We start from the raw sequence: 12,838 nt of genomic DNA, 5'->3' as shown, positions 1-12,838 counted from the left end.
TTCTTTTCATATAATTTCTTTTTGCTTGTGAAATTGATTTCTCTACTTATACTCTGTTAAACAACAAAGGGCTTTATGATTGGCGACTATTTGAGTCTATTTATGGATAGCGAAAGTGTTTATTATTGTTTTATTTTTAGTAGTACCACTACTAAATATTTTCTTTTAGTATCTCTCTCATAAAATGTAGCTATGTTAAGCCACCAGAATCAACAACATGTATAACCTCTGCCCTGATTACTAAACATGACACAACATCATTGCTCTAGGCTATCTGATTAGACTATTAAAAGCTATACTGTATTAAAGAATGATATACTGTAGGCTACAGCAGTTAATGTATTATTTTAATTGTATGTAATAATAATGTTATTGAGTGAGAAAAAACAGCTCTCTGATCTGTCCACACCCAAGTAAGCCCACATACTGTACATGGAGGTCAGAGGTTACAATTTGTATGTAATGTTTCCTAGGTAACCAGAAGTGAGAAATGATACATTGAATGATTTTCACAAAACATGTTTAACCATTGAGGGTATAAATGTACAAATAATTACCGACAAAGGGTGCATTTTATTCAAGACATAAATTTCAAATTTAAACTTCACGAAACCTGATTACTATATTACCAAATGTGTTGATATGAATAGTTTGATGATTTGTTCTTATAGGATTGGTGTTATAGCATGCTACATGTGGCTTATGTTTCAAATATCTTAACTACACTATGGCTCTAATAATCCTCAAATGTTTACGGCTAGTCTGGACTTGCCTTTAGTAGTTAGTATATAGCAATACAGTATACAGTACTACTTCAGTAGGTGGATCTCATGGTAGCTATAATGTACAGTAAACAATGCAAAAGTTAGGAATTTTTAGACCCTCCACCCCTCGTTTCAAAATCCTGGATCAATCACTATAATCCTACATAATAATACTAAGGTATTGGCATTCTATGATCAATAATTTTATAAATCACCACAAAATAATAATAACTTGATTCAATGTTTTGTGTTTTATAACCTACAGTACTGTACACACTGACTCACTGTACAGTAGCAAAAAGTATAATACTAATTCAAAGGCCAATTATACTGTTAGTAGATTTCTAATACCATTGCCAATAAAGGAAATTGGTAACAATATAATAATTATTAAAATGCACCATCAGATATAATAAATAAACCTTGCACGCACCTACATGCATGAGGTGAGTATTTATTCTCTAACAGCATCCACGTAATTATACTTAACTCAATTAAACTAAAACTAAATCAGAATTTGTTGCAAATTTCTTTTGATATTAAAATAATACAATTACGAAAATTACAAAACTTAATAAAATGATTAATATACTAATTAACTGTGCTATTGGACTTATCCATTTAATAGGTCCGCGTTTTTCTCACAACGTAATTCAATTGTCACACTTAAAGGCTGCTGATAATTTAATAGAGCGCAGTCGGTCACGTTTCAGAAACACTAATCACATTACATTGTTATGTGAACATTTTAACATTGGCTGTATTGATTATAGCGTCTACATTTTTCAATTACAGGGGAAAACTCAAGGTTTTACAGAAGATATTGAAATTTATGTAAAGAAATATCAATCATGTGTTTGTTAACATGTAAACAAATATTAACTAGAACTAGAACAACCCTGGGAGTGCATACTGTAAAATTCCCCTACATAAGATTTTTCCCGAAAATAAATATATTTTTGTGTCTGTGTAATTAGGCTAATTTCACTACAACTTGTGAATGTGAGTTTGGTGTAACGGTTATAAATATAGTATCCAGCCTTACACATTTGAGGTCTCTGGTTCAATTCCTGCTGAGGATCTTTTTTTATCATCATCCTTATTATTTTTATATTTTATTATTATTTTACATTATTATTAATAATATTTTATATTTTTTACTATGAACCTAATGTTACATTAAGACTGCTCAGTATTAGTTCGCCGGCTTTTGAAAATTGTCTTACTATCTTTTAATAGTAGTAGCAGGTCCAAAAATAATAATAAAAAGTGGTCCAGAATTAGGATCCTGATCCCAAATTGTCTCAAAAATTTGTCCTCGACCACATATCTATCGTTGGTTTCAATTTGGTAAAGATCAATACCTTTTTGAGTAATCCTGCTAACAAACAAACATACACATGTGATCGACTACATAACCTCCTTGACGGAGGTAATAAATGTGCAGAAATGTAAATAAATATTATTCATGTGCTGATTTACATGTAAACAATTAATAACCACATGTGTTTGTTGTGTAAACAAACCGTGTGCTTGTGTACATAATCAATTGTCTTACCTCTAATGATAACGTTCCAACCTCAAGGTATAAACATATATAAAAAATATTCCAACCAATCCATAATACCAACCATACAAAATACTAAAAGATAAAAACAATAGATGTATTGTTAGCGGTATATTAGAGATACACCTTTCCTGTATGGATGAATGATACAGTTCGATTCAGAAGCATGCAATTACAATACTATATAAATTTAGGTAGTGATAATGCTATGAGAAGACGGTGGGGTGGGAGATGTACAGACAGAATACGGGTGATATGCGGTTCTAAGAAACATGCCCCCAACTGTTCTATTTAACAACTTGACAGTACGCAGATTGCGGATTTATGCTAACTTACCAATAATACAAATTGCATCTATAAATATTTACAAAATAGAGTAGAAATAACTATCTTTCAGCCTAAAAATTAGTTTGTATTTTTGTCCAATTTTTTGTTCTGATACTCTTTGTAATATTGTCAAAGTCAATGAATTTGAGACAACTATTATTGTACACAAGAGAGTTAGAGTATGCAGTACAGCACTGTACTATAGGCCTACTATTACTCAGACGAGCATGTGATATTGCAGGTATTTGACAGCCTTGTCAACACATACATGTAATAGGTAAGGTAACACATTAGGACCATGGAAACAGCTACTGTATCTTGACAGTTCCTACCGAATGATAAAAGTCCAGTTAAATTGGAGAAGTGGGTTAGCCACACCCCTCATTTCCCCCAGCCAGCCTATACTGATACTATTTTGAATTTGCAACTTGTATGTGCTAGCAAAATAGTATACAAATAATGCATAGTCAGAGTGCGTTAGTGAAGATGCGGCGCACTCAAGTGTATTTACAATGGTGCGACATGCACAACATTGTGAATACCCGAGAGTGCACCGCATCTCTACTAACGCACTCTGACTCTGCATTATTTGATTTATAATTTGCTACATCCTTGAACCCATGTTTAATATAAAACAAACTATTGCATTCCCATCATTTGGTATTTTTCTTATACTTACCACAGCTAAAAATTTAGGCCTATATTGGTAACAACCAAACAAGCCAAATAATGTGAAAATTATGCTTAGAAAGTTGCCTATGATGGGAGTCCACATGTAGCCTACAAAATCGAACACAAGCTTCTCTGTACTTGCAAGCTGTAACAAAAATAGAAGAAAAAAAATTACATTAAATTCTTGTAATACATACAGTGTAGTGGTATTTGACAATGACAGTCAGAAAACTGGTTTTGTGGGGAAAATGGTATCGAAGATGTTTTGTATTGGACCTTTAATACTGTATACCCAATTTATTATTTTAATTTACACTATACTACTGTATTACACCAAATGCTACCAAAATAGATGACAAATTTAGACTACTGTATATAGAGGTACTCTACAACTTCTAACCTACCACTGCCAGTACTTATTATACTGTAGGTTTAGACTGCATTTTGACTTAATATTGATCAACAATAGTTTGTCACCCATGGCATGTCATATGTATACTTGCAGACAAAAATCTAAATGCTGGACTAATATAAAAAAGAGTCCAAGTACTGTTTTTCCATCTCTCTCCTTGTGCAGCCTGGTAGTAGAAGCAAACAGTACTGTACACAAGGTGGTACAGTATCAGCAATGCCCCAACCTATCGGTTCCACCTTTACCTTATCATGGGGACACACCTTTAAGACTTACACTACAGTAAAAAGTGGATTAATAAAGTGTTTTCAAATAAGATCTACCAAACTTTTAAAGCATATGAAGTATAAACCATAAATCAATTTGAGGAAACGAAATACAACCATACTACAATTTATGATAGCATGCCCTTATAATTCAAGACCATAATTCATGTATAAGAATGCTATACTGTAAGTGGGAGCATACAAAACACATTGTGGTTTATTGATGTCTTAATTCAACAAACAACATTGTAAAAAAATTAATAATTTCCAGTTTAATTGCGATAGGCATTTAGTTTTAACACTCAAGGCCATGGCCAAATACCGTGCCCACTTATCGGATGCTTACTGTACACAATGACATGCTGGATAACTTTTAATAACTTATTAAATGTTATTGTTAATAATTGACACACACTTTTAGTTTTATTGTACATTAATTACTGTATATTTATAAAATTTGTTTGGGAATAATTACAAAATAACTACAATCTATAGAACTAGTGCATAGTGTATACAGTAGCTACAGTTTGACACCTTACACAGTAATAGAAAGATATAATTTTCACTGTTTCTATCATTACTGTGCATTGACATAGACAAATAATAAAAATATATTCTATTTCTATCTATAAGAAAGAAGGTTTATCGCAAATAGCATGACGCATGATAGGGTCAAACGTCACGACGCATACGTATGTGATTTGTTGGATGTGCGTATGCGTTGTGATGTGTGCTCCCACCTTAAACCTTATTGTAAAACATTAATGTAAGTATTATTTAATACTTTACCTAATGTTATAACTCATGACATGTACAGTAATAAAGTTAGTATCAACCTACAGTACAGTGCTCTACGGGATTTATACCATGGAAAAATTATTTTAGATATATAAAATCATCATGCTTTTTACGCATATTGTTAACATGGTCCCTAAAAATAAACAAGTTCTCACAGCTCTCTGGTTCACGACCAAAAAATTATGTTTGGTATTCACAAGTTATTTGAGCGCTCGATATTATGTCATGTGACCAATGAGTACAATTTCATACAGGTTTCAAACACTTCTAGCAACATTAGCATTATTTTAATGTGCTATTTGAGTATTTTCTGGCTAGACTCGCCAATTTATGACTGCAGTTTATGATTGTCCTTTATTTGAACTTTTTTGGAGAAAAACAAAATCATGTACTGTATAGTGATGAAATTGCCTTACTATTTATAGAAATATTGTGTGCATTCTAATTATGATTAAATGGGAAATAATTTTAAAAGCTTTTATATAAATGACGTTCACATTAAACTATGTCAAGTTATTTTCTACTAAATAAGCTACTTGATCTTTATCACCATATGTTTGAGGGCTAACGTTCAATTACTGTACCAAATAAAATTATATTCAGTTTATAATGTTTTTGTTTTTTTTAATAATACTGTACAATGAGTTGTTCACAGAATGTTACTGTATTTTATTTTGACTGTCATTTTGACTGAGGTTTTAATGTGAACCATCATTAATTTCTGTACAATGTCTTTAACAAAATGGTGGACTCCATGGTGTGAACAAGCATTGTTACTATCAAATGGCCATAAGTTGATGTGAACCAACACTGTCACAATATATTTTAACTGGCCATAAGTTTAATGTAAACATTGAACATAGCATTGTTCACGTTTTGATAAACTAAAAATGTGCCTTGGGTGAGTTTTAAAGCATTCTTCTCAGCATGGTAGTGGAATTGTTTTTCAATGATTTTTTTGTTTTGAAATTTCATCATTCATTTGCGTCTAATGCGAATATTACTTTGCTAGTTTGTTCTAATAAATTTAAGTAAATGGCCTCATTAAACAAACATAAAAATAGTGCGTTTACATACTTGTACCATGGAGGAAATATGCTTGTACTATACATCTAATGTCTATACAAATGATTTCATGTTTTAATTAGTAACTTATTTCTAAATTGTGTGTGAAATGAAATCAGTATATAATTTACAGTTTAAAAACCTCCTTGGCGTAGGTAAAAAAAATTATATCTAATTAATTTAAATATCTAATAATATAATTTTTCCGTACTGTAGGTGACAACAAAAAGTCACAGTTTGGCCATCATTCTACAACCTACAGTGAGAGTAGTCCAGAATTGGGATCTTGGTCTTTCTGTGGTTTAAATGTGGTATTTATTTTTTACATCCTTCTAACAGACAAACACATAGACAAACATACACACAAACAAATATCAGAGACAAAAATTTAATATAACCTCCTAGGCAGAGGTACAGTAATAACTATACTACTGTTATACTTGATTACACCATGGAGGTCTCCATGATTACACAGTACTTTACTAATACTGATAGGGAGATTCACCTAGAAGTGAAAGCTCTATAGTTAAAAATAGATAAAGCCTTTTAAATGAATCACTTCTGTAGGTGGGTATCTATTCCAGATGACAAAACCTTTTCATTGTCTCTTTTGTGACAAATAACAAAACTATTTTGTACTGTAGAAAAACAGTTGATTTTTCCTCTCAGAAACAGACATTTTCACATTGTACAATAAATACAGTAATTTAAAGCCCCCTTCCCTACGTTTTTTAGATCTAATTTAAGATCACAAACTATATTTAATGTAAAAATAATACTATATGGTCCTATTGCGATAACCTTTTTCGTCTTTAAACGGTTAAAAATAAGTCGATTCTAATAATTATAGCGGCCCGCTATAAATCCCAAAATGCATTGCGCGCGGATTGATATTTTTGTTTTTCATCTGTAATTCGCCCACTTTTCGATCGATCGTGAGGCCAAAACAAATGGAAGACTCCTAACTTGTCAGCGAAAATACCGGGTTTTCACCAATTTGTATCAACGGAGTCTGGCAAAAATAGAAAGACAATTAATGCAGCAACTATACAACGTCAGGCTAGGTATATAGCTAGCGTACGATGTTCGTACGTTACCGATGTTTACCAGCTAGGCCTACAAAACTAAGCCTAGCTAGGCTAGGCCTAAAACCGTCCACGAGAGGTCGATCGCCGCGAGCTACTTAGGTAGTGTATTGTTTCTCACTTTTTATCATAATTTACCATAAAACGTACATTTAAGACAAGGAATGACATGGTTTAATGTTTTTAAAGTGATATACATGTATTATTTTCTAAAAAACGTCCAAAATTGCAGGGATGGGGTCTTTAAACAATTTGTAACATAATATAATTTATAAATATGAGAAAAATATTCATTATGTATACATACATAGTTGAGTATGCATTTTCTACAAATCTACTGGGCATAATTTTTAAAATAAGAAATTGAAGAATATTCATTTACTGTATAAAGTAACCTAATAAAGTTTGTCCAACACTATCATTCATTCATGTGATTTACATGTATATAGCTTCTATTCTATTGTGATTGGTAATGTATGATTGATGGTAAGTTAACACCTTAGAACTTGATAGAAGCTACCTATACAATAAAATCTGTGAATAGAGTTTTGTTACCAAGGTGAATGGAGTGTTTGTATAATTAGTCATCTCCTATTGCTGAATTAACTCTCCCACTTCAATAGCTGTGTATTCTTTATATTACTTGTTGTACTGACATAGAGTTACCTTACACAGTATAAAGGTTTACAGTTTTAAATTGTTCCTACTGTATGAATAGGTTGGAAACCAGGGATAAATTTATCCCAAATATAAATTATTTGAGGTCAATTTACAGTACATTTTGATCTCCGTAACTTTTTTTTTATTAAAAAAGCAAAATTAGCAATAGCAAAGCATAGCTTATTAAGCTAAACAAGAAACATTTCTTACAAAACATGCAGCTCAACTTTTTGACTAAAATTTTTAATCATTGTTCTTTAAAGCGCATAATAGCTGCATTATAGCTTAAGCAAAACATACAGCTACAATAAACAGAAAGGTTATAATAAGATTAATTATATGCTTAATTAGATGTGCAAAATTAGCTAAAGATATAGATGTTCTTCTGCTTATTTTATGCTTTTTGGTGCTAGACCAATATTGCGCCTATGTGGTCAGAGCACAGTATAATTAATTTGTCATTACACTACAGTAATGGTTACCTTTTCATGTATTTAACTGCATGACTTTCTTTTCTGCACAGAGTACAGTATGTACTTCACTTCACTACTCACTTCACTTCTTACTACTCCACATGCAAGTGGCAAGCTAAGAGCACTTTCTTAGCATGAATTTTTAATCAATATCTTAGTCTTATGCTAGCCTATAGCCTTGATAAACAGTGGGGACTAAAAGATGACTTGCTTAGCTAGATGTCTTGTGATGGAGCTATAGAATGTACAGTACTTCTTTTTGACCGGAATTCTAAAGCTCTGTCTACACTATCAAACTTACAGTACTAGTTTGACAAAAAAGTGTGATGTTCCCAAATATTGATAGAAATTGGAAAACAACAACCATATGGGAAAACAAAAGTCAAATATTACAGTTAGTACTTAAGGATTAATTGTGTCATCAGTCTAAAATCTACAGTACTGTAAGTACTAGTTTAAGTACGACAATTTGTATTTTGTACAAATAAAATCATTTAATAAAATGGCTTACTCATCATACCATACCATAGAAATATAAACAAATTACTATCATTATCAAAGAATTTTGTTTAATAATTGGATCTACCTGTGTCCCAAGAGGCTTGACTACAACATTTGCAAATACATAATTATACAGTACGTAGGGGGTAGGATTCTACTCCGACTAACACTTGAATTTGGGGGTTTTAAAGACTATGTATACTCAAACACAGGATATTTATTTTTTAAATAACAAACTGTCTAATAATTAATGTAAATGAAACATTATTCTTAATGATGAAAAATGCAAATTGAAAATAGTAGTGTACCAACCACATTCATACAGTAGGCTACTCCTGTTAATTAAATTATAGTTTTATATTACAGAATTATTACTCATGATACAATAGTACATTGTTATCAATTTCAAGGTCAACAACAACAGGAAGTAATTCCGATTTTAATAATTTCCTGTATTGTCTTTAATTCGTTAAAATCACCTGAATAATTTACCCAATAAATTGAGTTCATGAATGCATGTGATCGTAACTACTGTAGGATAAAAACGAAACAAAATACTCAGTATACTAGTAGTAGACAATTGTAATTTTACTGTGATTTGTGTACTGGGCCCTCTGGGAGAACAGTTTCTTTTGACTGAAGAGGTTACCCAGCAGTATAAAGAATAAATACATTTAAAAAATAGCTGATCATTTGTTAGAAGTTTATTTAAAATTCTTTTCAATAATAATGGTCTCACTGTACATCAACCTTTACATCCGGATGTATGATAACAATCTATAAAACCAAACCAAACAAATTTACTGTGTATTTCTTCAGCAAACAATGTTTGCACAATGACGGCTATTCTGTATATTTTTATCAGGTTAGTATATAAAGTATGTACTCTTTAACTTTATTATCTATATCATTGTGTACTGCGGTAATCAATAATTTAAACACAGTATACTCTACACACCCTTTCAAGAGTCATAACAATGTTATTGTCCATATAATACAATTAAAACATATTTTTTTTATATTTATAAATAATACAGAAATGCATGATGACAGTAGGGTAGATGTACCAGTCTTCGGCAATGTCCCAAACTTCGGCAGTTTGTATTTATATTAGTTATAATTATTTAAATAATTAATATTTTTTGTTTATCTTAACGTATAATATACTTTATTTATAGGTGGTAAATATAAACCACCGATCGTTTACTAGACACCAGCGAAACATGTCTGCCAGTAGCCATAAAAACTGAAACCTGAAAACCGGAAGTGACATTTCAGCAAAATAGACCAATGAGCTAACACGTGACTGTTCCATTTAAAGTTCCAGGGCATGAAAAATTACACACGAGGGACACGTCTGGGATTGAAATAGGCTCCTACTGTAGTGTAGCAACATTCCAGAATATTCCATTTTCAAACCAATGAAAAAATATAGGGTTTATGAGGGGTGTTAAGATGTTTGGTTGATAATTAATGATATGTGCCAGACTTCGGCACCTAACGGAAATAACTAATTAAATTAAATTGTTTGCAATGTTGTTTATTAATTTTTTTTCAAAATATAATTGTTGGTAAAATAAAGTTAATATTGCTGTTTTTTGACTCATTTATTTCACATCTGGCCATGGCTAGGCCTAGCCTAGCTAGGCCTGCTATTTCATCGACGATCGATTGCGCAATCGCTCGCGCGTAATTCCAGGGCTTGCTTGGGCAGCGTATGCCGAAGATTGGCACACACATGCCGAGGTTTGGTACATAAATAAAAAACACATTTTTTATTATTGTTTGTTAATTATAAATATTTATTTGATAATTTACACTGTATTTACTACTTATATAAATACTAAAAACTCTACCAAAAAATATTTTGTGATGCTTTTAAAAAATACACGTAAATAACGAATTTCCCTGTAACCTGCCGAAGTCTGGTACATCTACCCTAGTATTTTAATTTTTAAACAATCTGGAGAAAGCATTTTGTTGTTGTCTCTCTACTACTAGGCCTAATATAATAATTAATATAAGTTCAAAACAATTAATCAAAAAAATCTATCTAGACAATCAATTAATAAGCCCTATTAGTATTAGGTCTAGACCTAGGCCAAGCCTAAGTGGGCCTAGTTGTAGGCCTACCCTACGCGACGATGGTGACAATTAATGGTTGCTTCGCCGACCACACGCTGATATATTGCTATTCGAAGGTGAGTTAGTTGATTGGTAAGGTAACCTATCGGATAGAAAAAACATGATAAACGACAGAAATAATTGATCACTTACCAACTGTAAAGCACAAATCGATATAAGTGTACATCTAGATGTACAACAATCCATTTTAAAATTTGTTTTTTATTTCCCAATATCTTTTGATCAATTTAAGCTAGGCCTGGGACTACATTTCCGGAGCCAATATTTGTGTCTTGGCAGCTGATATCCTGGCGGCGTTTGATTGAGATATCCGTACCGTCGATATAACCTAACTATACGGCGGCGGCAGCGGTGTGGTGTACGAAAAAATGACAACATCCATCAAAATATTGGTGGCGGTATTTATGCTCCTGACAAGTCTCTACAGCCATTATAATTGGCTCTGCTCCTGAAAAAGAACTCAGTTCAATTTCGTAACAATTCTTCAATCAAATACATAGGCCTACTAATTATTTTAGTAAGTGTTGCCCTACTACTGTCGTGATCTTACTTTTTTAATTTCAATTTTTTTATTTATATTATTATTATTATTTTGATTAGAGTATCGAAATTTCGAAAGACAAGTGTATCCTCGCTCCTATCCTAAATGTTCTATTCTATTTAATTATTTCATTTCATCGTCGGGGCTCACACAATATGCGGTACGGTCCACACACAAAATAACAGAAAAAATAAAACATATATTGAGAAAAAAGGAAAACATGAATAACTATAACTATGCGATTTCTTCTTTAATTGTGCGATTTCTTCTTTAATTGTGTGATTCCTTCTTTAATTGTGTAATTCCTTCTTTAATTGTGTGATTCTGTGTTATAGTGTGCGTGACAGTTGTGGGCCACCGTAGATGGTACCATATTAATTTTTTTCTAAATTCAAAGACATTTATTTGTCATCATAAGATGATTTTACTGGAACGAATAAAAGCGACACATGCATTCACATACAAACAAAACTAATGTGCAACTTTCTAAGCCCAGCATACACTATTAAACAACAAACAGATATCAATTGGAATGTATACGGTCAGGCATTTATATTATTATTATACAGCATATTGTGTATAGATTCAATTCAACCATCAACGTGTGTTGCTAGCTGTGCTTCCGCTTTCTTCATGCGCACTTCCTTACGCGCGCGCGCTTGTGCCAAGGTAACGATGTTTCCAAGAGGAACTGCATGACAACTAAACAAACTAAAACTTGGATGAATTTTCAAGAGTGAACACGGAATTTACAAAGCTCAGTAAGTTTCTACTTATTGTTTATTATTATACAATATAATGTATACTTAATTTAAATTTTAAATACTTCAATTCGTTTAGGCCTAGAAATGAATCAGTTTAAAGCTTATAACAACTGAGACTCCTACTACTAAATAAAGAATCAAAACCCCGTCTTTTTTAGGCACACTTAGGAACACGTTTCACGTTTTACATCTCCTGGTATATTCGATTCAAGAATCTAGCATCAACTGGAGTATATATTGTTTAAAACATGTTTCTGTTTTGTATTTTAGATTGAATACTGTCTGTTATTGTTTTCTACTTAAACCTTCTAGAGGTAAGCAATATTTTAAATAAAATTCATTTATAGGGCATTTATTTGTATATGGCGCAGAGATTGTATTAACAAAGATTACACTGTTTTATTCATAAATAGAGAATTAGTTAATAGGGCATCTTGCATTTGTATATGGGGCAGTGACTGAAGTAACACGAACCATACCAGTCTATCGTAACTTGAATTTAAGCCTACTGACATTCCCATATGTCCTTTTTGTTTCAGATATGCCTGGAAGGTCGTGGAGAAACCCCTTTAAAACTTGGAAACCCAAAAAATGCTTTAAGAACAGGTATGTTACATACAATCAATTATTTTTTTCAGCAGAGAAAAAAAGAGAATGAAAACGTATGACGAAGTATAATGATTATTCCGATGATAAAAAAACACCCCAAAATACAATAAAGAAATATTTTCTTTAATTTTCAGCCGGTCAGCCATTTCAGGCTTTTTCAAAAAATATGTCCTGTGTTGTTTCTACAAT

The 12,838-nt window shown here is 31.9% G+C and overlaps 1 protein-coding gene across 3 annotated transcripts in view; it reads right to left on the bottom strand.

The window, feature by feature from the left end:
• The window catches only part of LOC144841310 (sodium/potassium-transporting ATPase subunit beta-1-interacting protein 3-like), a 33,172-nt gene extending 22,105 nt beyond the window's left edge, over nucleotides 1-11,067 (bottom strand). For all 3 annotated transcript variants that reach the window (XM_078697599.1, XM_078697601.1, XM_078697602.1), the window contains exons 1-3: nucleotides 10,868-11,067; nucleotides 3,338-3,475; nucleotides 2,323-2,406 (exon numbers count right to left, since the gene is read on the bottom strand). In XM_078697599.1, the coding sequence (XP_078553725.1) occupies nucleotides 2,323-2,406; nucleotides 3,338-3,475; nucleotides 10,868-10,921 (276 nt within the window). In that variant the 5' untranslated portion in view covers nucleotides 10,922-11,067. The remainder of the gene's footprint in view (nucleotides 1-2,322; nucleotides 2,407-3,337; nucleotides 3,476-10,867) is intronic.
• Between the last annotated feature and the right edge of the window lie 1,771 nt (nucleotides 11,068-12,838).

This window comes from Antedon bifida, chromosome 4 (assembly GCF_963402885.1).
Source record: "Antedon bifida chromosome 4, ecAntBifi1.1, whole genome shotgun sequence".
Taxonomy (NCBI): domain Eukaryota; kingdom Metazoa; phylum Echinodermata; class Crinoidea; order Comatulida; family Antedonidae; genus Antedon; species Antedon bifida.
Note: the sequence above shows the minus strand (reverse complement) of the source record. Positions and strands in the feature narration are given on the sequence as shown.